At 42.3% G+C, this 27,148-nt stretch overlaps 1 protein-coding gene across 1 annotated transcript in view; it reads left to right on the top strand.

The window, feature by feature from the left end:
* Positions 1-5,931: 5,931 nt before the first annotated feature.
* Slc11a2 (solute carrier family 11 member 2) overlaps positions 5,932-27,148 on the top strand; it is a 45,634-nt gene continuing 24,417 nt past the window's right edge. Inside the window, exons 1-5 of the mRNA XM_090325769.1 lie at positions 5,932-5,979; positions 20,126-20,197; positions 23,352-23,500; positions 24,013-24,138; positions 25,500-25,619. Coding sequence (XP_090181895.1) covers positions 20,164-20,197; positions 23,352-23,500; positions 24,013-24,138; positions 25,500-25,619 — 429 coding nt within the window. The 5' untranslated portion in view covers positions 5,932-5,979; positions 20,126-20,163. The remainder of the gene's footprint in view (positions 5,980-20,125; positions 20,198-23,351; positions 23,501-24,012; positions 24,139-25,499; positions 25,620-27,148) is intronic.

The following is a 27,148-nucleotide window of genomic DNA, read 5'->3' as shown; positions in this document are numbered from 1 at the left end:
CAAGGGCTGGGAGCATGGCCTGGTGGATAAGTGCTTGCCTAGCATACATGAAGCCCTGGGTTCAATTCCTCCGTACCATATTCACACACACAAAAAAAGCCAGAAGTGGTGCTGTGGCTCAAGTGGTAGAGCTCTAGCTTTGAGAAAGCCCAAGAACAGTGCTCAGACCCTGAGTTCAAGTGCCAGAACTGGCAAAAAAAAAAATGTATGCTCAAAGAAGTAAGAAGCAAAATCCAAGACTGAAGAGGAATGAAGTTTAGGGAGTTTGGATCAGTAGCAAGGGAAGGAAGCAAGACTAGGCAGAAGAAGATGAATTATGACACAGAATGGAAACTCAGCCAACCTTCAGAGCTACCTGTGGTTGGAGTGAGAGAGGAGTCTTCAGACTCCCACATAGACCAGTCACTGGATGTGGGCACTTGGGAAGGTGGTATGATGTAACACCTGCCAGCAGCACTCCTCCCAACAGCTGGGTCTTAAGTCCTTTGTTCTCTCCTCCTCCCCCTCCCCCCCTGGGATTTGAATTCTGGGCCTGGGTACCATCCCTGAGCTCTTCAGCTCAAGGCTACCACCCTACCCCTTGAGCCTCACCACCACCTCCAGTTTTCTGATGATTAATTGGAGATAAGAGTCTCACTGGGCTTCATAGTGCTGGGCTGACTTTGAACCAAGATCCTCAAATCTCAGCCTCCTGAGTAGCTAGAATTACAGGCGTGAGTCACCATGCCTGGCTCCACTTAGTTTTTTTCTTTTTAATGTCATTTTATTGTTTGTATTAAGATGTTGTATAAGTTAGATAATGAATACCTTTTTTTCTTTTTTGCCAGTCCTGGGGCTTGAACTCAAGGCCTGGGCTCTGTCCCTGAGCCTCTCTATGCTCTTGCTTAGCACTCTACCACTCAAGCCACAGCAGCACTTGGAGTACATTTCTTTCTTGGACAATGTCATCCCTTCTTTTGCTTGGCCTAGTTTCCTCCTGTCCCTGCCCACGAGTTGCACACTTCATTTCCCACATCATGCACACTGCATAGCATGACTGCATCTGTGCATTCTGTGGAGGAATATTTTCTCACATAGATAAAACACAACTGTGGAAGTATGTACATGCAGAGAATATCCAAATTACCATTCTTCATTGCCTAGCAGTCATGGCATGTAAAAAAAAAGATGGTACATTTATGAAACATCTCCTCTACACATAGCCTTTGCTGACACAAGGTATGGAAAGATAAGATAATTTCCTCTACTGATAATTTCCTCTTCCTTTTCCACTAACTCTACCACATGTTATTGGGAAAGGAAAGCATTAAATCAACAATTAGTCTGTGGGACTCTGTGTATCTGATTTGTTTGCATGTGTAGCATACAACCTATATTAGGTTCCCCATAAATGCATAGAGAATCAGAGTAAGAAGCACTCAGGTAGCAGACAGAAGGTAAAGATGTTTGACACTTCTGTCAGGGCATGGCCACAGAGGTGAGCATTTCAAGGAAACTTTCAAGAATAAGCAGGAGTTTTTCAGGTAAATAAGAAGAGTAGAAGTAGCTAATTTCCATTTCAATGATAAAAAAAGTAAAGCATAGAAAGAATGCTTACAGTATGAATGAAAGAAAAGTATAGTATGAAGAGCCTGTTATTTATTTCATCTTATTTTACTTTTTATGCTGGTCCTGGGGCTTGAACTCAGGGTCTGGGCACTGTTCCTGAGGTTTTATGCTCAAGAAGAACCACTTGAATAAATGTACAGATATAGAGACCCACATCAAGGTGATCTTACATCTGATGCCCATACCTGCTGTCATCCGTACAGAAATGAGCTGCTGTTGCTGGCATATGGAATACTCAGTGAATTTATCACAATAGGATTTTATGAATGGATACTATTGAGCTAGATTTAAATGAAAGGAATTGTCTGGCATGTATAACATGGGGTTAGTGCTGAGTGATAGTTGAGTGCTGGCTGCTGGGTATATTCCAAGACTGGCTTTGCTGAGTAACTAACTGTATGTGTCCTTAGGCAAATTATTTACATTACTCCCTCCCTCCCCCCAGTCTCACATTCCCAGTTTGCAAAATGAAGGTAAGCTCTTGCCTTGCCTTGGGAGTTTATTATGAGGATTAATGCATATTTGTGAAGTGTTAACTTTAGTGCTTGCATTTGATAATAAAAATTTGGCTGATGTTACTATTAGGGATTAATTGAATGTGTGTTGGGGATGCTGAGAATATGGTTTAGTGGTAGAGTGCTTGCTTAGCATTCATGAAGCCCTGGGTTTGATTCCTCTGTACCATATAAACAGAAAAGGCCAACAAGTAGTGCTGTGGCACAAATGGTAAAGTGCTAGTTAGCCTTGAGTACAGAGAAGCTCAAGGACAGAGCCCAGGCCCTGAGTTCAAGCCCCAGGACCAGCAAAAAAAAAAAAAAAAAAGGTATGGGGGTCTAGTGATAGAGTGAGTGCTTGCCTAGCGTGCACAAAGACCCGGATTCGATTCCTCAGTACACATACATAGAAAAAAAAGATTATGTATAGAGGGTTTATAATTTCAAAAGTCAGGTAGCGAGGGTTTTTTTGTTTGTTTGTTTTTGTTTTTTTGTCAGTCATGGCCTTGAACTGTGGCCTGAACTCTTCAGCTTAAGGCTATCACTTTACCCCTTGAGCCACAGAACCACTTCCGGTTTTCTGGTGGTTAATTGGAGATAAGAGTCTCATTGACTTTTGTGCCCAGGCTGGCTTTGAACAGTAATCCTCAGATCTCAGCCTCCTGGGTAACTAAGATTTATAGGTATGAGCCACTGGTGCCTGGCAAAAGTACATTTTTTTTTTGCCAATCCTAGAGCTTGAGGTCAGGGCCTGACTACTGTCCTTGGGTCTTCTCAAAGCTAGTGCTCTACCACTTGAGCCACAGCAACATTTCTGGCTTTTTTCTATGTATGTGGTACTGAGGAATTGAACCAGGGTCTTCATGCTTGCTAGGTAGGCATTATACCACTAGGCCAAACTCCCTGCCCAAAGTTGGTTTTTTTGTTTTTTTCATTCTGGGGCTTGACCTCAGGGCCTGGGCACTGCCCTTGGGCTTTCTCAAGGGTAGCTATCTACCACTTGAGCACCACTTCCAGCCTTTTCTGTGTATGTGATACCAAGGAATCGAACCCAGGCCTTCATGCATGCAAGGTGAGCACTCTACCACTAGGCTATACTCCTGGCCCACAAGAGTACATTTTTGTTTGGCTTCACTCTCTCCCAGTTTTTTCTCCTCCTCCCACCTTCAAACTTTTAGTTTGTTTTCATCATGGTGCCTAGTGCTGCATTTTTTTCTCCCTTTGTCCCTCCATATCTGTGCTCCCCTTACCCTCCAAAAACAGACAAATGAACAGAGAAAAGAAAAACAGCAACAGAGGGGAAAAAAACCTCTTGTTTCCATTTCCTGGAGTTCATTTCAGTAAATATTATTTTAAGTGATCAGATGCACATTGTAAGACTCTTACCTCCAATTAACCACCAGAAAGTAGGGAGTGGAGGGTCTGGAGATCAAGTTGTAGAGTGGCAGCAACTGTGAGTGGAAAGATCATGAGTGGAAAAGTCAGGCAAGAGTGCAACCCCGCCCCCCCCACCCCGCACAGGTCTACGTTGGGAGAAACATCTGACTAATGGAAATGATTTGGGGCGATACTGCCTCATTGTAAATCTATGCCTATTTTTATTATTCTTTTTGGCTGTAGTATTGTTTGAAGTTAGGGTCTTAGACTTGCTAGGCAAGCCCTCTACCACCTGAACTATACTCTTATCATTAGAGTTTGGTGTTTGTGTGCTACTGGTGATTGGTCTCAGAATCTCTGTCTCTTGTCCAGTGCTGCCAGCCCTGTCTTATATTTGTTTCGGGGTGGGGGGGTGAAGATTCAGTTTCAAGCCTCACACATGTGAGACAGGTGCACGGCAACAGAACTACACCTGAACCCTGTAGCAACCTGTCAGAATTAGCTGTCTAATTCCGTTTTCGTTTTTTTTGGAAAACTGCTTAACCTGCTTGACGGGCTGCGCGTGGTATTTCCCTGGTGAACAGGACCACCTGCGCGTGGTGCTGTCCTTTAAAAGCTCAGCCCCACGGAAGGTCAGGGCTGTTCTCTATCAGCCCGAAGGTGGAGAGCAGTCACTGCGCTGCTATTAAACTGACTCTTAGCTCTGCTCACTGAGTGCTGGTGACTCTATTGCTAGGGGGTTGGGGACCCTAAAATGGCTGGAATATTACTAACCCCACTCCTACTTCTAGAAGTCATAAATTTAAATATTTCCTCCCTAAAACATTCATTAATGGGTGATTTTTACAGATACGTCTATTTTAACTGGAAGAGACGAATTGTCTCTATGTCACGCTGCAGAGGCAGCTTTTTTTTTTCATTCTCTCTTTTTGTGCTGTTCCTGGGGCTTGAACTCAGGGACTAGACACTTTTTTTTAGCTCTTAGTTCAAGGTAAGTACTTCATTATTTGAGCCATGCTTCCACTTCTGGGCTTTTTGCTGGTTAATTGGAGACAAGGGTTAAAGTTTTCCGTCATGGCTGGCTTTGAATGAAGATGCTCAGATCTCAGCCTCCTGAGTAGTTAGGATCACAGGCATGAGGCACTGGTACACAGTTCTTTTCTTTCTTTTGCCTTGCCCTTTTTTTCTTTTTAAACGCAAGGCCTTTTACTGGCTAAGTGCTTACCACTTGATTTACTCTTGTAGCCCCAAAGAATTTACCTAAGGGAATTAGAATCAAGACAGGAGATAGATGGTGTTCTGATTTGAATTTTAGTACTTAAACCCCCAGGTTCTGGATAGAATACTGACCCAACGTTATATTCCAGCCATTTTGGGGTCCCTGAACCCCCTAGCAATAGTCACCAGCACTCAGTGCACGAAGCTAGGAGTCAGTTTAATAGCAGCGCAGTGGCTACTCTCCACCTTCGGGCTGATAGAGAACAGCCCTGATCTTCTGTGGAGCTGAACTTTTACAGGACAGCACCACACGCAGGTGGTCTGTTCACCAGGAAAATACCACACTCAGGTGGTCAAGCAGTTTAAGCAGTTTTTCAAAAGAGCGAAAACAGAATTAGATAGCTAATCCTGACAGGTTACTACACACAAAGGGTGTTCTGGCAGAGCCAGAGCCACTTGCTGAAAGCCTACCTAGATAACTTGAATGATTACTGCTTTCTTCCTATTTCAGGTATTTTAAGTCGTTTCCCTGTGGTAAAATTTCCCCATTCTTTCATCTCCCCTCCTCCCAAGTTGAGAAATCTTGGCTTGCCTTTTTCTTTTAATGTTTCCTTCAGGCACCATGTCCTGGGTTTGTCTGGATCACTGATGACTAGGCTAATGCCAGCGGCTCCTTCAGATCCCAAAGGGTAGACCAAATGGCATGTTCACCTATACTTTGAGACTCCTCAGAAGTGTATCAATATTGCACGTACTAAGTGGAAAATTCATGTGGAGTGTCACGCTTTGGGTTAATTGGCTTCAACTCATGTTTCAGAGGGGCAGAGTCCTACTACCTAAGCAGCACTGGTACAAATAGTTGCTTCATGCCAAGGGGAGCGGCATCCAGGAAAGCCTTTCCTCTTACTCCACCCCTTTCATTCACCGCCACCCACAAGGCCTCCTAGTTCCTGCTCCTGCCAAGTGGCACAGAAATAAAATCTCAGAATAAATGTCTTCAATTACTGTTTATTAATATCAAGGAGTGGCACAATGCTTCCCTTTTCATGGCAGGTCAAAGATGAAATTGGATTGTGCTTTGGAGGGTGTGGTTTGTCTCTTGAAATTTTTCTCCCAGTATTTACAAATGCTGTTCTTTAGAGCAAGCAGTGTCTGCACTAACCAAAGGAGGCGCCCTAATCAGCATATATAGAGACAGCAGAGCCCTAAGAAAAGTCAAACCAGTTCTGCACCATGGGGAAGAAGCAGCTGAAGAAGGAGGCAGCTCCAAACTGCGAGCTAAGTAAGTAGCCAGGAAAGCTGCCAGTGCACTGACCTGGAAGGACAAGAACAGCCTCTGACCTTTCATCTTACATGCAGCCGAGGTTCCCAAAGGAATGATCCCTCTCCAGAAGGACTTGATCAAACCTTTCTTCAACTCCACAGATTCTCTGTAGAGACATTCTTAGAACTAATTTGTGCATTTTCTGTTTTCTCCAGGAGAAACCAGCCTGGGCCAAGAAGCAGATCAGATGATTTTTTTTTTGAATTATATTTTAATAGCTGTTGTACAAAGGGGGGTTCAGTTCAACATACGTTTATAAGTACAATGAATACAGTGAAGATGTTTTGTTTTCCCTCTAGAATTTGCTTTTACTTTATTTGGATTTTTTTTTTCTTTTTGCAGTTCTCTCTCCTATTATCTTGTATTCCTACTAATCAAATTTTCTTGTAGCAGTTTCTACGTGAACAAAGAAGCTTGGTTATCTCTCATGCTGTAACAGTAAGAATGTTTTTGGTGTCGCTGGCAGACAGTGTACAAAGTGATCTGTCAGGGTCATTTACTCTCCAGGCAACTTCAGAGAAACACCGCGGGTGAGATTGGGGCTCGGGTGGGAGTAGGGGTGGCTTTGCTGTACTCAAGGATAACGTGTGGGCAGGTTAGCAGAGCTGAGGAAAACAATTCAATGGGAGGCTTGGAAGTAGGACATCTGAGAGCAGTGGAACTTGCTATATCAGCAAATGTTCTGCAGTTCTTCCCAGTCATGCGGTGTATTGTCCTGGCAAGAGAGCGCAATACAACGCTATGACTGGAAGTAAAAGGAAGGGGTAATGGCAGGCACATGTTTTAATTAATTCGTTAATTCATGATTGTGCTGATCCTGGGGCTTGAACTCGGGGCCTGTGCTTAAGCCTTTGTGCTTGAGACTAGGGCTCTGCCACTTGAACCGCAGCTTCACTTTGCGGATTTCTGCTGGCTAATTGGAGGTAAGAGTCTCGGGGACTTTCCCGTTTGGGCTGGCTTCGAACTGGTGCCACCCTCGGATCTCAGCCTCCTGAGTAGCTAGGATTGGTTACAGGCGTCAGCCATCGGCAGCCGGATGTAGTTGTTCATCCCGCAGTCAGGTCTCCGGAAGAACCAGGCTTGGTGGTCAGGGCCACCAGGGTGGCGGCGGGGAATTGTCACGGGAATCTGGTTCCCGGGCCGTCCGCGTGATGCGAACTCCTAGGACTCGCCAGCTCAGTAGAACTGCGCCGCGCCGGAAGCGGCTGTGTGAGCGCATCTCCCGCGGCGGCCCCGCCTCCGGCCGGAGCTCGAGGTGGGCGGAGCCTCCCCGCGAGCTGCCGGCCACGCACACGACAGCTGCAGGGATCTAGCCAATAGGAATGAGGGCCTGCCGTCCTGCTGGCCAATCGTGGTGGGCTGGGGGTTGGCCATTTCGGCGCTGGCCCCAGGGATGTGGAGCGGCGGGCGTCCTGACAGCGTGTCAGGTGGCTACGGACCCTGTGAGGTGAGGGGCCGGCGGGGTCTAAGGCCGGAACGCCTTACAGCGGGTGGGCGGGAGTGGGGATTGGCAGGCGAGGGCTGCCGGCGCGCCTTGTGGGGCTGTGAGGAGACGTGCGGGCCGGGAGAGTCGAGGCGTCTCGCCCGGGGTCGAGAGGAACTTGGAGCCCCTTTAGTCCCAGGAAGACCGGGGACAGAGCGCTGGGACGGGGAGTAACCTCCGGAGGTCGCGGAGGGCCTCGCGCTTTTCCCTCCGCGGCCTAGGACAAGGCCCAGCCCCCGCCCGGCTGGACCCCGGTCCGACGGTGCGGGAGCCGCCGCCGCCGCGGGACACACTGGCGCGCGGGCCCGGGACGAGGTTTCCCGTCGTCGTCTTACAGACGCAGCCCTGGCCCGGTCGGTGTCCGCGGCCTCCCGCCCGCGTCCAGCGGGCATCCGAGCCGGGCGGGCCGTTCACCTGCCTGCAGGTGAGCTGCGGCCTTGTGTGCAGCGCCCGGGGCCCCGTATTCCGGCCTCATTCAGAGCCGGTGTTTCTGTGACACACACCACCCAGGAAATGCTAGCGGGTGATGGCTCCGACTCTTGCGTTTCCTAGGTCCCCAGTTTCCAGATCTGATCCCTTGGGCAGAACTTGAACCCACGCGTTGAGTTTTCTCTCTGTGTGGACTGCAAATGTTCTCTTGCGCATTGCTTCATAAAGCAGGGAGCTAACGAGAACGACCCCTCTGGATGGAAAGCAAACATACTACGATTCGATAGCAGGGAAAGATGGACTTCTAGGAATGTTGCTGGATGTAGTTTCAGCGATCTGTTCATCTCTATCCAAGTTTCTAAGGCTCTTTGTTCTTTTGTTCCTTATACTTAAAATAGGGATCCATGATCTCGATTTAGACGGTTATTGGTGAGAAAGCAGTTGGTACATATAAAGTGCTTGGAACAACTTCTGCACATAGTTTTTGTTGTTCTGTTTACACTTTGCTTTCTTTCTCCATGAAGAGTCTACCTCATTTGTCCTTTGCTCAGAACCTCATGGCCTACTGCAAGTGAACCCTCAGGCCGGTTTTTTTCTGCTTAATCAACTTTGAGGGTTTAGTGTAATTACATATGAAGAAAGGGTTTCTACTGGGTGTTTTATTAAGTATGGTTAGAAATTACTGGTATTCTAGGTCCCTTTTTATAGAAACAGTGTTGGTGAATGAAACCTGAGAACTTCATTGGCTGTTTTTTCCCCCCACTGGGTGACATTTCATTTGCAGTCTTGCTTGATTTGGCGAGTTTATATTGGACATAATACCAAAAAGGCCACGATTGCAGCATACTTGCTTTCTCATGCTTTCCAGTTGCACTGTAGGATTCAGAAGGGGAATTTCTTAACAGCCTGGCAGCACTTCTTGTTAAGGAATGGGGAAGCTTATTATGAATTGAACCTCAACCTACTGTTAGGAAGCAGCCATGGTCATTTGGTTACTTTCCAGTTTTGATTCAGTTTTTGTTCCTTTTCTTCCCTTTTCCTGGGGTTTAAACTCAGAGCCTAGGTGTTGTCCCTGAGCTTCTTTTTGCTTAAGGCTAGCCTTCTGCCACTTGAGCTACAGCTCCACTTTTGACTTTTTGGTAATTTATTGGAGATAAGAGTTTCAGACTTTTCTGCCTGGGCTAGCTTCATACCTCAGATCGCAGCCTCCTGACAGCTAGAATTGCAAGGCATGAGCCACTAGCACTTGGCTTAGCAGCATAATTTTCAATTGAGATGAAATGCATATACAATATTTTATTTACTGAGTAAAAAATTCGGTGATGTTCATATATTCACAAAATTCATTGATGTTTGAATAGTTTGAGGCAGTGAAGTGAGAGAATGAGATAGACAAGGTAGTATCTTTTCTGATGACAGCACTGAGAGCTTGGGTAGGTGCTGTTAAATTTTACATCTTTAGTACATGTCTCACTGATAGTATATATACAAGTGTTAGAACAGATAATATGCTCTTTGCAGGGGCTTAAAAATCCCTTCCAACTTTTCTTGGTGCTATCTGGGAGACTCCATGGGAGAATGTTTTGTGTTGATTCTTCCCTTCCAAAGAAATTCCTGTTTATTAATAATTGCATGAGGCACTCTTAGGAATTAATCACAATGATTTTATCTAAAAGAGTGATGCTTATTACAGCAGCATACTGACCAGTACTGAGTTGAGTTGTTCAGCTTTGCTGTACGAGACTAAGACTATGACTACTAAACTAAGATAGTTTAATACTTTTTGGATTGAAAATTTGTTTAAAATTTGTAGGTAATGAATGGAAAAGGCACAAGTTAATGTTTAAAATTTTATCAGATTACAAGAAAGCATATATGAGGCTGGATAATCTCATACTGGCATGTTATCTAAGCCTACTTATAATTTTTATTTGCTTTATGAGAAGAAACATTGAGGAAAACTGCTAGGGTCAGTTTACATTTGGAAGCTGATATCTGTCAGAATAAACTAGTCCAATATTATATAATGGTTATTCTTCATATTTGCCAGGGAAAGGTTATTTATTTGCTTACTTGTTTGTTCATTTGTTTATTTTGGTTGGCACTGGAGCTTGAACTCAGGGTTTTGTGCTTGCTGGGCAATAATTCTACCTGAGTCCCATCCCAAGCCCTTTTTTGCTTTCCTTATTTTTCTAATACAGTCTTGCTGTTGGCCCAAGCTGACCTTGGATTGTGATTCTCTTGTTGATGCTTCCTTGTAACTGGTGTGATAGGTGTTTGCTATTATACTCAGATTTTTTTTTAATTGGTTGAAATGGAGTTTTTAATGAATGAAAAAAAAATGTAGTCTTACAAACTTCTTTCCCAGGTAAGCTTTGAAGTATAATCCTGGTAGCTAGGTTGTAAGTTGTAAGCCATCATGTGTGGTCCTAATTGAAGTATTAAGCAGGTATGAGAGAAAAACTTCTTTCCCCTAAGCAAGAAGTATGTGGAGACTGTTTTTGACAAGGGACTTTCATCCAGTAGAGCAGGTCTTTGAAATTGCTTGTGGAGCTTGGGGCTGTGATCCAGGACAATGTCAGAGGGTCAGGTTGATCCGGGAAAGGGAAGCATTGCTGCAGAGTTCTGGTAAGAAGGAAGTTTGCAGGAAGTGTACCCGGTGAGGATTGTGAGGAACAAAGACCAAAGTAGAGGCAGTGGAAATGAGACTTCAGTGGTGCTAACACTGAGCAGTCAGGGAGGTTTAGAAACTGATTGAACATCAGGAACACTGAGCAGAGAAAACAGTTTTCTTCAGTGTGGACCAGGACCTTCAATTCTGGAGTCTGGTTGATGAATGATACTTTTATCTAAAAGATCAGTACCTCTGCACAGCCTGGGCGTATTTCCCTACTCTTACCATCTTTGACACCCAGGCAGAGCTGGTTTCATTATCAGTACTCTTCCTCCACATATTTTACTCTCCTTTCCCACCCCCCCCCCTTCAATTTCTTTTGAGATAGGGTTTGGTGCCCAGGCCTGCTTTCACCTTGGGGTCCTGCTGCTTCAGCCTGCTAAGTGTTCAAATTTAAGTATGTGTCCAGTTTTGTCTTGTTCTCCCTTGTTTTCATTTCCTTTATTTTTATTTTTAGATGGTCTTACTAAGTTCAACTAAAAAGTCAAACTCTGGTGGGGAATAGCAAATTTGGTGTTCAGTTGAAAGTGTGGTTTTCGGGTAGGACAAATAAGATGCCTCCATGTTAAGCTTGTAGCATATAAAGTTAATTAAAAGAACAGTTTAAGCTACTGTCTCAGAGGTTGTGACGGTCATGACTCTGATTCATTTTAAGCACATATAATAGCAGCACTGTTTGTTCTTTATGAACAGGGTATATTGTGTGTTTTTTTAGTTGAAGACATTCTATATTACCCACTTAGGTAGAGTGGATTACAGTTTCAAGGACTTTTTCTGAAACTAATACTTATCAAAGATGCCTTTCTCTTGGTTTTTTCTTTTGTTCTCTCTCTCTTTTTCTGTTCTTTTCTTTGACAGTTCTTGAGTTTGAATTCATGGTGTCACACTTGCTAGGCAGGTATGCTACTGCTAAGCCATCCCTCTAGCTCTGTGTTTTTTTTTTTTTTGTTGTTGTTCTTTTGTTTGTTTGTTTGTTTTTTGCCAGCCCTGGCTTGAACTCAGGGCCTAAGCACTGTCCTTGGACTTTTCTCAAGGTTAGAGCTCTACCACTTGAGCCAGAGCAACCACTTCCAGCTTTTTCTATTTTTGTGGTATGGAGGAATTAAACCTGGGTCTTGGTACATGCTAGGTAAGCACTTTACTACTAGGCCAAACTACCCCACCCCCAGCTTTTAAAAACATTTTTCCTGGGGCTTGAGTGCAGGGCCTGGGCACTGTCCTTGTGCTTTCTTAAGGCTAGTGCTCTTGAGCTATAGCACCACTTCTGTTTTTTTCTGTATATGTGGTACCAAGGAATTGAACCCAGGGCTTCATGCATGCTAGGCAAGCACTCTACCACTAAACCACAATGCTGCTGGCCCCATATGTGTGTGTGTGTGTGTGTGTGTGTATTTTTTTTTTAAGATAGCCTTATTTCCTGTCTGGAAGCATCCCTAGACTACAGTCTGCCTATTTTAGACTTCTTTTTGTAGCTGGTATGATAGACAGGCACCATGACATCCAGTTAGACACTTACTGTTGAGATGGAGTCTTGAGGACTTTTCTGCCCATGGTTTGCCTCAAACTCTACCCTCCCAATCTCAGCCTCCCAAATAGCCAAGATAATAAATGGGAACCATTGATGCTCAGCTTCTTTGTTTCTTTTATAATGAAATAATATGATCACTTTCTCCAAGGGGGTGGGTTGTAGGGGCAGGAGAGGAGAGAGGGAGAGAGATTAATAACCTCATTAATATTTGCAGGGTTTGGGGAAACAGTTGGCTTTGTTGAACCACTTGGATATTTCATAAAAAAGCTTTATTGATTTCCCATCATCCAAACAGCAGGATCTAACATTTGTGCAACACAGTTATTGGTTTAGTAGCACTATAAAGTGCTTTAGCCTGAAAGTAGACCTTCAGTGGAAAGAGAATTTGGGGAGGGCTTGGATCTCTGCATTCTCTTCAGAACAAATGGAATTGGTAAAAGAAGTCACAATTCTTTGTTCCCTATGTGATACTTGAGTGTTGCATTTTAAAGCCTTGATCTGCTCACCTGGCCGTTCTTTCTTTGTCACCAGCTTGTCTCTGGTACTGAACAATGGCTGAAGAAAGCATCAAGAAGAGGTGGGGGCTGGGAGTTTGGCCTAGTGGTAGAGTACTTGCCTAGCATGCACGAAGACCTACGTTTGATTCCTTGGTACCACATACATAGAAAAAGCTAGAAATGGCTTTGTGGCTCAAGTGGCAGAGTGCTAGCCTTGAGGGAAAAGCCCAAGAACAGTGCTCAGGCCCTGAGTTCAAGCCCCAGGACTGGCAAAAATATAAATAAAAATTTAATTAAAAAATTTAAAGAAATAAAAAGAAGAGGTAGTGGCATTGCCATTCAGGTTAAAACATTACTGTTCACATTTATACAATCAGTTACTCCTCTGGTTACCTCTGTGTAGTAATAACCGTGAAAAAACCTTAAGGGACCTTCAGAAACAGTCTTTTATAAAGCTGAGACTTTTGGAGGGACTGTTCCAACTTCAAAGTCAGTGAAATGGTTATAAGGGTCTTTGTTCTCCAGGAAATTTTGACATTATTTCTAGCTCAAACTAGTTTTTTGGCCATAGTAGGAAAAAGTTTTAAATTCTTTGTGCCTTAATGTTCAATATTTCAGACTTTCTTGGCAATTTTAAAAACGGGCTTTCAAATGGTTCTTCCTGAATTCTTGTATATGTTACTAATGTGGAATTGTTAGTTAGGAATTGTTAGTTAGGTGATATAACTTAATGCTAATAACTGTTTTTAAAGTAACTTACTTTCTGTAGATTTTCAAACTTACAGGAAAGTTTTAAGTGACAGGGAACAGATGTTTTCAAGACCCTATGGTAAGAGTAAGATAGTGCTGAAGCAATAGGTACATTGGGGGAACTTGGAGAGGACCACTTAAGCTAGGGAGGCAGGAAATGTCCCCTAAGAAGTGGGCTTCCAGTCTTTACCTTCATGTGACACTTCCAAAGCATAATTTCACACTTTAATTAGTATGTGGATAATTAATGCAAACTAGTAGTAAATTAAGCTAAAATAAGTACTTACTGCCAGCTGGACTGCTGCAGGTCCCTGATTGTGATTTATGGAAGTCTTATCAGAGTTCATCTTCACTGACCCTTCTGATATTCCAAGTGAATCTGTACGAGCTTAATTTTTTTTTTTTTTTGGCAGTTGGTCATGGAGCTTGAACTCTGGGTCTGGGCGCTGTCTCTGAGCTCTTCAGCTCAAAGCTACCACCCTACTCCTTGAACCACAGGGCCACTTCTGATTTTCTGGTGGTTAATTGGAGATAAAGAGTCTCAAGTACTTTAGTGCCCAAACTGGCTTTTACCTGTGAGCTTCAGATCTCAGCCTCCTGAGTAGCTAGGATTATAGGTGTGAGCCACCACACCCAGCAGTCTTTTGATAAGAAATAGTATAAAATAGTCATTACATTGAGTCCTGAGGGTCCCTGGATGCTGGTGGCTCGTACCTGTGATCCTAGCCAGTCAGGAAGCTGAGATCTGAGGATTATGGATGAAAACGAGTCCAAGCAGTTCATTAGACCCTTACTTCCAATAAACTATTAAAAAGAAAAAACAAAACTGGAGTGGAACTGTGGCTCAAGTAGTAGAGCACTAGTCTTGAGCAAAAAAAGCTCAGGGACAGTGCCCAGGCACTCAGTTCAAGCCCCAGGACTGGCACCAAAAATAAAATTTAAAAATTAAAAATAAAAAGTGTGAGTGCCATGCTTTTTGCTGTTATTGATTGATTTTTAACTGCATTTAATTATTTTTAACTGCATTTAATTAATTATTTTGCCAATCCTGGGGCTTGAACTCAGGTCCTGAGCACTGTCCATGGGCTTTCTCAAGGCTAGAGCTCTGCCACTTAAACCACAGCACCACTTCTGGCTTTTTTCTATGTATGTGATGCTGAGGAATTGAACCCAGATCTTCCTGCATGCGAGACAAGCACTCTACTACTAGTCCAAACTCCCGGCCCCTTAACTGCATTAAAAAAAAAAAAAAATTGAGAATTAGGACTGAGAGTTTGGCCTGGTGGTAGAGTGCTTGCCTAGCATGCACAAAGACCCAAGTTCGATTCCTCAGTACCACATACATAGTAAAAAAGCTGGAATTGGTGCTGAGGCTCAAGTGGTAGAGCTCTAGCCTTGAGAAAGTCCAAGGACAGTGCTCGGACCCTGAGCTCAAGCCCAGGACTTGAAAAAACAAACAAAAAACAACAACAAAACAGAATCAAACCTAGGACATTGTAATTGCTAGTCAAGCACTTTGTTACTGAGTTACATCCTAGCCCTTGATTAATTTTTTTCTTGGGAGCGGAGGGTCAGTTGTGGAGCTTGAACTCAAAGCCTGGTGGGCATTGTTCCTGAGCTTTTCTGCTCAAAGCTCCTGTTCTACCATTCTAAGCCACAACTGTACTTCCAGTTTTCTGGCGGTTAATTGCAGATAAGAATTTTATGGGTGTTCCTGCCTGAGCAGTCTTTGAACCACCATCCACAGAGCTTAGTCTCCTGAGTAGCTAGGATTACAGGCCACCAGTACCTGGCTTCTTGATTATTATTATTTTTTATTGCCAGTCCTGGGGCTTAATCAGGGCCTGGACACTGTCCTTGAGCTTTCTCAAAGCTACTGCTCTACCACTTGAGCTGCAGCACCACTTTTGACAATTTTCTGTGTATGTGGTACCGAAGAATCCAACCCAGGGCTTTGTGCATGCTCAGCAAACACTCTACCATTAAGCCATGCTCCTGGCCCCTCGATTAACTTTTTTTTTTTTTTTTTTTGCAAGTCCTGGGCCTTGAACTGAGGGCCTGGGCGCTGTCCTTGGGCTTTTCTCAAGGCTAGAGCTCTACTACTTGAGCCACAGCACCATTTCTGGCTTTTTTCTATGTAATTAAGGAATTGAACCCAAGTCTTCGTGCATGTTAGGCAAGCACTCTCTACCACTAGGCCAAATTCCCAGCCCTTGATTAATTTTTGATAGGAGGACAAGTATTAGGTTTTAAAGAAAGTGACACTTTATGGTTACAGGTGCACTAGATTTACAGAGTTGTATTAATCATACTTGTGAGTGTGTTGCTGGGCTGATTCTGGGTGCTTGTGCTCTAACTCTGGATCTTTCCTTAACGTTGTGAACTGATTGAAGCAAACTTGGAGTCCTGGAGAGCAAAGCTACTTCGCTTCCCACATCCATATGTGTCATACTTCTTTTCATGAGGACTTAAAACGCTATGCATCGTAAACATCCAAGTTCTTCTCTTACCCGTCATAAACCATGGATCTCATAGATTGCTGACTGAAAGCTATAATAAGAAAATTGGAATCTAGAACCCATTTTCCCTCATGGAATAATAATCCTTACATATTTGAAGACCAGACTTATTGTATTTTTTTGACTGCACATTATATGGGAATGTCCACTTAGAATGCCACCAATAATTATTCATAAAATGTTTATACCCACAATTACTTGCAGACTATAGTCTTAGCAAAAAACTCAGTATGCCTTCAGTTGTTTGCTTTTTAAATATAACTTTGAAAAGCATGTTTTGGATAGAAATCTTCCTAGAATAGATTATGCACACTTCTGTACCTTCTTTACACTCCTTCCGGTATTAGATCTCAAACCCAGTGACTTTTTTTTTTTTTTTTTTTTGCCAGTCCTGGGCTTGAGCTCAGGGCCTGAGCACTGTCCTTGGACTTTCTCAAGGCTAGAGCTCTACCACTTGAGCCTCAGCACCACTTCCGGCTTTTTTCTATGTATGTGTTACCGAGGAATCGAACCCGGGTCTTCATGCATGCTAGGCAAGCACTTTAACCACTAGGCCAAAGTCCCGGCCCCATAAACCCAGTGACTTTTACATGCTAGTCAAGGACTCTACTACTGTGCTCGCCTAGCATGCACAAAGTCCTGGGTTCAATTCCACATACACAGAAAAGGCTGGAAGTGGTACTGTGGCTCAAGTGGTAGAGCTCTAGCCTTGAGAAAGTATAAGGACAGTTCCCAGATCCTGAGTTCAAGCCCCAGGACTGGCAAACCAGAAACCAAAAAACCCTCAACTACTGACCTACATCCCAAGCCCTTGTTTGTTTTTGTTTTTGTTTTTTGTTTTGTTGTTTTTTGGTGGGTCATGGGGCTTGAACTCAGCCTGGGCGCTGTCCCTTAGCTCTTCAGCTTAGGTTTCAGCCCTAACCCTGGGCCTGGCTGGTGTCCTGAGCTTTCAGCTCAAGGCTACCACCCTAACCTTGCGCCAAGCCCCACTTCTTGTTTTCTAGAGGTTAATTGGAGATAAGAGTCTCAGGTCCTTTTGTACCCTGGCTGGCTTTGAACCTTGATCCTCAGCCTGCTGAGTAGCTGGGATTATAGGTATGAGCCACCATGCCCAACTTCCTTGCTATTTTTGAGACAGTGTCTTGCCATGTAGCTTAAGCTGGCTTCAGATGAGATCAGATATGCTCAGAATGGTATGGCAGTCAACCCAGGCTGACTTTAAACTCATGGTTCTCCTGCCTCAGCCTCCCAGGTACCAGAACTACCAGTATGCCCAGCTATTTATTCTTTATTTTATTTTTGGGATTATGTATAGAGAGGTTACAGATACATTTGTCAGGTAGTAGGTACATTTCTTTGTGCACATTGATACCCCTCTCATGCTTTTGTCCCCGTTTCCCTCCTTCAACCCCCTCCCAATCAAAAACAATCACAAGACAAATCTCTTGTTTCCATATCCTAGAGTTCATTTCATTTAGTCTCATCCTTTATGACCTTATGTACATAGGTTTTGAGCCATTGTAATCTGCTGGGAGAGTCCTAGATATGTACCACTTATTACAAATGAGGGAAACCATTGAGCCTATGTTCCTTTGGGTGTAGCTTACTTAATGATTTTTTCCAAGTCTTTCGCTTTCCTTACGAATGAGGAGATGTTATATAATTCCATTGTGTATAGTACCATAACTTCTTGATCCATTCATCTACTGAGGGGCACCTGGGTTGGTTCCGTATCTTAGCTATGGTAAATAATCTAGCTACTTAAATAAGGTATCAACTGTTCTTGCAGAAACAATCTGGTTTATGTGTTCTGTGTTACTCTTTTACTGTAAGAGCCATAGTCCCATGTCTGATTTGTGGTTTCTGCTTTCTTGAGGGTTAATATAACCTGATACTATCACTTACTAGACATATATCTCTACAAAAGTGAAGAGGCTCTGGCACTTCCAAGATTCAGTGTTGTGATTGGAATCTGAATGGACAGATGTGTGTTGCTAAATGGTTAGCGAGCATGACTCCACAACTGGCTGAGGGGAACTGTATTTAGCCAGTGTTATTTGAATCTCTTTGCTGGTATTTACCCACATAATGACTTAAAACCTATAAGCCATGAGAGACAGAACTTATCTGTTACTGATTATTGGGGGGAAGATAATATTTTTTAAATTAGTAAGTAAAAATATATTTTATATGCAAGATGACAGATGATTGGCCTAACTCCTTTCATCTCGAGTTACTGGAAGTCTATAAGATACATATAGAATATATTGATTGATACTAAGATTATCCAAAAGAGAAACTAGAGCACTGTTCAGGTAGGGAAATGACTACTTCAGCAGTCAGATAGCTAATGAGAGGCTCCATTACCCTTGAAGGTAGCCAGGACTTAGAGGTAATCAGTGAACATTGATAATAAATACTATTTTATTCTTCACGTCTAAATTTGGAAACTGCTGAGAAGTAAATTCTATAACAAGTCCTTTTAAATTTTTAAACGCAGCCTTTTCTTGTAGGTTGAGAATGTGCTGTGACTATATAGCCAAATAGGCTTGCTCATATGCCCCCATTCTGAGTTTAACTTACCCAACAGAATCTGTGACACACCAAGAAAGGCATAGAGGATTACTGATATCCTGCTGTAAGCCCTACTCCTGCTGGTGCCTGTGCTCTCCTTGAGATCACAGGGATGGTTAGCTGTTGCTTCCAGATGTTAGGGGTTGGGAAATGAGAATGGAATTTTATAGTCGAAATCTTCTTGGGGAAATTTGATGCTATAAAATAGTGGCCTTCCCTGCTAGCTCACTGGTGCTCATACTAATTTGTTTTTTGTTTTTGTTTTTTTGTTTTTTCCCTGCCCTTCCAAGATTGAACTCTGATATTCATTTGTTAGGTAGAGCTGAGGGTTTTACATCTTTCATCTTTAAAATGTCGTGACGCTGAGGGAGATTACTATGGTTTTAGTTATTTGGGGGTAATTTAGAGGCAAAGACAGAGTAGATAATTGGCAGCCTCTCTGTGAGTACTTGTTAATTAAAAAGGGCTTGCCTAGAGCCTGTAGATATAATTCAATAGCAGAGTTCATCCTCAGCTACACAGACACTTACAGAATCAACCAGGGCTTCCCTGTATCAATAAAATACCTTTTACTTCAGTTTGGTCTGAAAATTTATGTCTCATCAGCAGAAACAATCAAAAGCATCTCTCACTTGAACTGCATCCTTTTTTATTTGTGGGGTTTTATTTCCAGTCAAGCTGTTTTTCCAAGAAAATGTATTAAGTGGGCCGGGAGTGTAGCCTAGTGATAGAGTGCTTACCTAGCATGCATGTAGCCCTGGGTCTGATTCCTGGGTAACACATACACAGAAAAGGCCAGAAGTGGTGCTATGACTCAAGTGGTACAGCACTACCCTTGAGAAAGCTCAAGGACAGTGCCCAAGCCCTGAGTTTAAGCCCTAGGACTGACAAAAAAGAAAAAGAAAAGAAAATGTATTGGGTAGTTGTACAAAAGGGGTATAATTTCATAAGTCAGGGTATGTATCTTGATAATTGTTACTCCTTCCATCATTCTTCCCTGTTTTCCCCTCTCATCACTACCCTCAAGTTACATAGTTTAACTTTTACATAATCTACATTGAATATAATGAGTGCATTCGCTCCCCCTCCTCGTGGCCCCCTCACATGTTTCTGCCTTTTTTTTTTTTTTTTTTTTTTTTTTTTTGCCAGTCCTGGGCTTGAGCTCAGGGCATGAACCCTGTCCTTGGACTTTCTCAAGGTTAGAGCTCTACCTCTTGAGCCTCAGCACCACTTCTGGCTTTTTTTTCCCCCTTTCTATGTATGTGGTACCGAGGAATTGAACCTGGGTCTTCATACATGCTAGGCAAGCACTCTACCATTAGGCCAAATTCCCGGCCCCGTTTCTACTTTTTCTATTTGTATTTTTGTTTTTGAGAGAGAATTTTGCTATCTGCCTTGCTGGCCTCCTGAGCTTGATCTTCTTGCCTCTACCTCTCAAGTAACTGGGACTGCAGCTGTTCTCCACTACTCCTATGTTGTTGTTGAACAGCTCTCAATCATTTTCTGAAAGCTGTGATTATTTTCAAGGCTGTCTAATTTAGTAGAAAAATATATTCTTATAGACTGGATTCAGTTATACTGAAAAACAAAATTCTGGCTCTGTACTTGTTAGATGTATTCGATAATTCTTTCTCCCTTTTCTGTTTTCAGAATCCTATTCTAAGAACACAGGAACTCAGGTATCTACCATGGTGTTGGGTCCTGAACAGAAGATGCCAGATGGTAACTTATAGCTTTGTGTTACTATATTACTTTTTGTACGGAATTAGATTTTTGATAGTAACAGAAAATTATCCTATTTTCTCTTTTGTCTTTTTCAGCAACACCATTCAGAGGTCATTACTTATATAATAAGGGATATATGAACATAGATTTATAACCACAGAGTTATATCTTATTTTCAATTTCAAGTTGAGCCACTTTTAGCTGCAGGTTTGTTTTGTATAGCAATAATGCTTACAAGGCTAGTACTATTCCCAGACTTAGCATAATGACCCCCTGAATGCTCTGACTACTCATTTCATATCCTAATGTTTCAGATATGCAAGGAGCAAGACATACAATACAAGGCAAAGCTTTTATCAGTATTTTATTGGGACTTTTGAGAACTGTGTCTAATCTTTCCTAAATCTGAGCTTCCCTTTTGGAATTTTCATTCATTTTCTGTAAGTATCCTCATCAATGCAGAGTCAAGCTTCCTATAAAAACAAAACTCTTGCCGGGCGTGGTGGCTCATGTCTGTAATCCTAGCTACTCTAGAGGCTGAGATCTGAGGATCAAGGTTCAAAGCCAGCCTAGTCAAAAAAGGAGCTGAGACTCTATCTCCAATTAGCCTCTAGAAAATGGGAAGTGGGGCTTGGTTCAAGGGTTGGGTGGTAGCCTTGATCTGAAGAGCTTAGGGACAATGCCCAGACCCACGGGTAGCGTGGTAGCTTTGAGCTGAAGAGCTAAGGGACAGGGCCCAGGCTGAGGTCAAGCCCCATGACCCACAAAAACAAACAAACAAACAAAAAAAACCCTTGCTTCCATTGATAAGCATTTATTAACTATTTGATACTTATAGAAAAGTGAATTTGGTATATTTCTGGTGGATTACGTCTTTCAGACCTTCTACTCTCTGCATCCAAGATGAACTATAGGCAAGCTGAAATGGCTCATAGGTGTAATCCCAATTATTCAGGAAGTAAAGAGTTGGAGGATCACAGTTCAAAGCAAGGCCAGGCAGAAAAATCCTTAAGACTTCATCTCCCATCAAGTAGCAAAATGCTAGGCTGGAGGATGGCTCAAGTAGTAGAGCACTACCTGTGGGCAAAGCAAGCCTAGTGAGAGCGCAAGGCCCTGAATTCAAGCCCTATTATTGGCATCAAAAAAAAAAAACAACAAGAATTGATTATAAAAGATTGATTACAGGGGCCAGGAGCCCCTGGTAGAGTGCTTGCCTAGCATGCATGAAGACATTGGTTCAATTCCACATGCACAGAAAAAGCCAGAAGTGGTGCTGTGGCTAAAGTGGTAGAGCACTAGCCTTGAGAAAGCCCAAAGATGGTGCCCAGGTCCTGAGTTCAAGCTCAGGACTGGCAAAAAAAAAAAAGTGATTACAAAAGACTGATTATAAAATACAGGACTTGGGGAAACACTGAAAACAGGCTGAGTGAGTCCTGCTGTTACTATCACCCATGCCAGAAGCCTTTATGTAGGCCTTAGTCAGGACTTAAAATATTTCTGCCTGTGGGTTTCCTGCAGGACAGATGTTTGTCTAAACTGCAACTTCTACCTATACCCCCATTTTCCCTTTCCTCTTCCCTTCCTCCCTCTTCTCCTTTTCTTCCTTCCTTTTAAAAATCCTTCCTTTTTTGAAATTGTCTAAATTTTCCAGATTGCCCCTAAACTTGAAATCTTCCTCCCTTAGCTCACAACACAGGCCCACAATATAGCACTAGCTTTTTTTTTTTTTGCCAGTCCTGGGCTTGAGCTCAGGGCCTGAGCATTGTTCTTGGGTTTTCTCAAGGCTAGAGCTCTACCACTTGAGCCTCAGAACCACTTCCAGCTTTTTTCTATGTGTGTGGTACCAAGGAATCGAACCTGGGTCTTCACGCATGCTAGGCAAGCACTTTAACCACTAGACCAAACTCCCGGCCAGCACTAGCTTTTTTGAGGATCCTGATGGAGGTATAATGTCACACGAAATAGTAATATAGAAAGGACATTCTAGTAAACATGAATTTCCTTTTTTTTTTTCTAGGCAGCATTGGGATTAGAACTCGGACTTTATACTTGTTAGATAAGAAATCGGTCATTTGAGCCATATCCTCTTCCCTGTATTCTTGAGTTGTTTTTCAAATAAGGTCTTGAGTTTATGTCCACATGGGTTTTGAACATGATCCCTCTATGTATGCCTCCTGAATAGCTGGGATAACAGGTACACTCTACTATACCCCAGCTTTTTGATTGAGATGTTGTCTTGTTAACCTCTGTGCCTGGGATGACCTTAAGTCATAGTCATCAACCATGTTTTCTGAGTGGCTGGGATTACAGGCATTAGCCACTGTGCTGGGCCCCTTTAAAAATTTTACATTTTAAATTACTAATGGGATTGTTCTGGCATGATGTATTTTAATCCCTAAATGTAAGAGTTTTGAGAGGAAAATGAAATAATTATAAATGACTGAATGTGACTAGACATGTAGAGTAGAAATCCCATTGTGAAAATAATGTTAAAATTGATGCAATCATGATTAGAAATGAGTGGAGAGGTGGGGATGGGGATGGGGGAGAAGACTGTGTTTGGTAGATCTTTGAGACAGGTCTTACTGTGTAGCCCAAGCTGGCCTTGAATCTAGTACATACTGCCTAAGCCTTTCTAGGGTTGGAATTGCTGGCATGGTTTTCCTGGGCTTATACTTTAATTTTACCATGTCCATGTATTAGTGAGCTAAAAATATTATTTTAGCAAGTTAAGTGGCTCATGCCTGTAGTCCCAGATACATGTGAGGTATTGGTAGGAGGATCACAGTCTGAAGCTGGCTTTAGCAAAATTGCTATCTAAAGATTAACCAAAGCCAAAAAAATGTAATGGCATGGCTCCAGCATGAGTTCAACCCTCTCCCCAAAATTATTATAATTAGATAAAAGTAAATTATTGGAAGAAATAGCCAGAATTAGGATGGTATCTTGTACATTCAGTTATAAAATAATTTAGTTTTAGGTGCTAAGAATATATAGCTCAATAATGGGACATTTGGCTAGCATGCACAAAGCCCTGTGTATAGTCTCTAGCATTGCAAAAAATAAAATGAATTTTATTATTTCATTACTCTGGATGTGCTGTAAGTGTATTTTGTTCATTTTGATTTTTTTTTCAAATATATTAATTCAGGTGATGCTTCTGGGGACCATGCGGACACTGTCAGTGTTGGTGCCATCAACCCAGCCTATAGTAACTCCTCCCTCACACAATCCACTGAACACTCTGAGGAGCCCTTTGCCACATACTTTGATGAGAAGATTGCCATTCCTGAAGAGGAGGTTAGTGACAAGTCCTTGGATGGGACCCTGTGGCCTAGAGAAAACCTATGTAGAAACGATTTGCTAGATGGCTCAAGCTCAGCAACTTCAGCTTGAATTTTGGCATCCAATCCCTGTTGATAAGCAGAATTAATAAGCTGCTTAGGAAAATGACACTCTGAACACAGATCAGCCACAAGTGAGTAGTTTTTGGTCAGTACAGTATTTTTGTTCTCTTTTTTCAATTGTGGTTTCTATCCTGTCTGTTGCTGGGCACAGAGGTTCTGACTGTGTTCCTTTGGTTTAAGAATAGGATGCTACGGAAAAAACAGGTAAAAGAAGGCTTTCAAGTAGGTAGGCAACCAGCTTGTCGATAAAGAGTGAGTGTAAGAGTTGAAATATGGACCATGTGATATCCAACTCTCATCCCTTGCTTTTATGAATCTGATACTTCATGTGTGATTAAAAATACAAGAAATTAGTTCATTACTTTGATATGACATTCTATTTGATCTGTTTCTTCTCTTGTACAGTATTCCTGTTTCAGCTTTCGTAAACTTTGGGCATTCACAGGACCAGGCTTTCTTATGAGCATTGCCTATCTGGATCCAGGAAACATTGAATCTGATTTACAGTCTGGAGCAGTGGCTGGATTTAAGGTGAGTGTCTAGTGTTTCCTTCTTTTATACATACAGTATAAACCTGCCTATTGTGTAGCAGCCTCTTTAACATGGGTTTGGAATATGTGAGTCCATATATAGTAGATTCTTTATTCATTATTTTTAGTAGTGCAGGGTTTAAATACAAGACATTGTGCTTGGTAGGCTGGTAGTCTACTTCTAAGCCAATTATCCAGTCCTTTTTTGTGCTGGTAACTTTGAGATGGGGTCTCAAGTTTTGTCTTGACCTATAACTGGATTATGATCTATTTTATGCTTTATACAATAGCTAGGACAACAACGCATATGTGCCACCATATCCAGCTTCTTCATTGAGATGGAGGCTCACACATCTATTTTATTTAGTCTTTTATTTTACTTTGGACTGGGCTGGCCCTGAATTGTGATTCTCTCAATTTCGGCTTGTCATGTAGTTGAAATGCCAGGCATATGTCATCATGCCCAGCTATTGGTTCAGAGGGGATATTGAGTGTATGCCTGGACTGGCCTTGAATCATAATCCTCCTGAACTCAGCTATGATTATAGGCATGAACCACTGGTGCCCAGTTTAGTGGTTCTTTTGTAAATGTTTTCAACTTGAAAAAACTGGCAAATGAACTGCATTGTTTAGAAATACTAGAAAAATCAACTTTCATTTTGATGTACAAGCAAATGAATTATATATAGATAATAATTTATTTTATTATTTTACTATTTACTATCATTTGTCGGTACCTCCTCTTGCTTTTATGATAAGACCAAATGTTGCAATTATCCAATTTAAATGTTTCATGTCACTAAATATTTCTGTGAGGGCAGTTAATTTCTAGTAAATTGTATACTGCTGTTTAAAGTGATTTCTCACATATTTGTCACCATACATGGTGACAAAATTTATGCTAACAGTAGGATTTCTGAAAAACAGCAGGCTGCTAGTAATTAAGCTTTTGGAGTCAAAATTAAATGCAGATTTTCCGTTTTACAAGGGTTTAGCATCCCTAACTCTGCTACATCTTCTAGGGCCCACTATACTTCATTTCATTTTGTTTTATTCACATAGCTTCTATTGAATAAAAAAAAAAAAGAGAAACTACAGATAAGAGAACCTGAAACTCAGAAAAATCTGAAGTCCTACTATGTCACTGGTACAGAACTTAGGCCATTTGATTCCTGACCTGGGCTTTTTTCTGAGTGTACTATTTTCCCCTTTATATTACCAAACAACCAAGGAAAGAAATAAAAGAAGGAAAGAAGGAAGGAAAAGCAAAAGAGAAAGGAAGGAAGGAAGGAAGGAAGGAAGGAAGGAAGGAAGGAAGGAAGGTAGGTGTCTAATCATTTTTCTGGTGACTTTTGTTCTTAGTTGCTCTGGGTCCTTCTACTGGCCACCATTGTGGGTCTGCTGCTCCAACGTCTTGCAGCTAGACTAGGAGTGGTCACTGGGCTACATCTTGCTGAAGTATGTCACCGTCAGTACCCGAAGGTAAGCAGTATGCTGTCTTATTTGTCTCCACCCATTTAGGAATTTGTATCTGGAAGATATATTCTGTTCTGAGCCATTGGACCATTTGAGGACTGTGATCCTGAAGATTGGATGTACCAAGGAAAATGTTGCCCTTCTTGCCTTTTTCTTCTCCTTCAAAATATAACTTAGAATTCACTTTTCCCAGAACACTTTTTAAGAAAAATTCTGCTTGTTGTTCATTTACTATTCCTCATCTTTCTGCCATCTAGCTACACAGCCAGTGGGTGTGAGTTTGGGGTGCTCTGTCCAAACACTTTTATGTATGTGGCCATTTAATTGTATTAGTTTAAATCGTGTGTGTGTGTGTGTGTGTGTGTGTGTGTGTGTGTGTGTGTGTGAGAAGAGAGAGAGAGAGAGAGAGACCTGTCATTCTCTCTATATAGATCTTTTTTACTTTGTTCTCACTGTGAAAAAGGTAAGCTTTTTCCTTTTACTACAAACTATATGTGGTAACAGTTTTTCAGTTTGCTGTTTCCCCCCTCGAGTTATAGCTTCCTTCTGCATATTTTGGGTTTTTCTGTTTCCTGAGGCAGAAATGAACTCCATGTCCAAAAGTTTTCCCCCCATCTTGGGTGAGTGGATAGGTGGGTAGGTGAGGCAGAGTTTCTGTGGACTAACTCAGGATTGGGAAACACCAGGAGAAGGAGAGGAAGAGGTGCTTTCTTTTCGCCAGCACTTTCATGAATATATCTATACTATCCACATTTTGCATTATGTCTTTTTTTGTTGCTGTTGTTTAAAATTGTAATCACTTTGAAAAAGATAATTTTTCCCTTTTACCATAAAGTAAAAAATAGTCTTTGGAGCCGAAGGTGGCTCACGCCTATATAATCCTAGCTACTCAAGAGACTGAGATCTGAGGATCAAGGTTCAAAGACAGCTGGGGCACAAAAGGACCTGAGACTCTTATCTCCAATTAACCACTAGAAAATGGGAAGTGGGGATTGGCTCTAGGGTAGGACAGTAGCCTTGAGCTGAAGAGCTCAGGGACAACATCCAGGCCCAAGGGTAGGACAGTAGCCTTGAGCTGAAGAGCTCAGGGACAGTACCCAGGCCCAGAGTTCAAGCCCCAGGACTCACCAAAAAAAAAGTAGTCTTTGGGAGTAATACTGTCCTACAGTTTTCCTTCTGGGTATTTCAGAATCTTATTCCTACCCAAAAAAAGGCATGAGCATGAGCTCAATATTTAGAGGAATGTTTTGTTTTTTGTTTTGTTTTGTTGCCAGTCCTGGGGCTTAAACTCAGGGCCTGGGCTTTCTCAAGGCTAGCGCTCTACCACTTGAGCCCCAACACCACTTCCAGCATTTTCTGTGTATGTGGTCCTGAGGAATCAAACCCAGGGCATGCTAGGCAAGCACTCTACCACTAAGCCACACTCTCCCCTCCCTGGAGGACACATTTTTAAAAATATATACTAACCTATCTGTGATGTGTTCAAAACCATTTCATTCCTGAGTATAAGCACAACGATTTGCTGTTAATTGTTT

The sequence above is a fragment of the Megascapheus bottae genome, chromosome 2, assembly GCF_031878675.1.
Source record: "Megascapheus bottae isolate mThoBot1 chromosome 2, mThoBot2.hap1, whole genome shotgun sequence".
Lineage (NCBI taxonomy): Eukaryota > Metazoa > Chordata > Mammalia > Rodentia > Geomyidae > Megascapheus > Megascapheus bottae.
The sequence above is the reverse complement of the archived record's forward strand: the minus strand, read 5'-3'. Positions and strand labels throughout refer to the sequence as shown.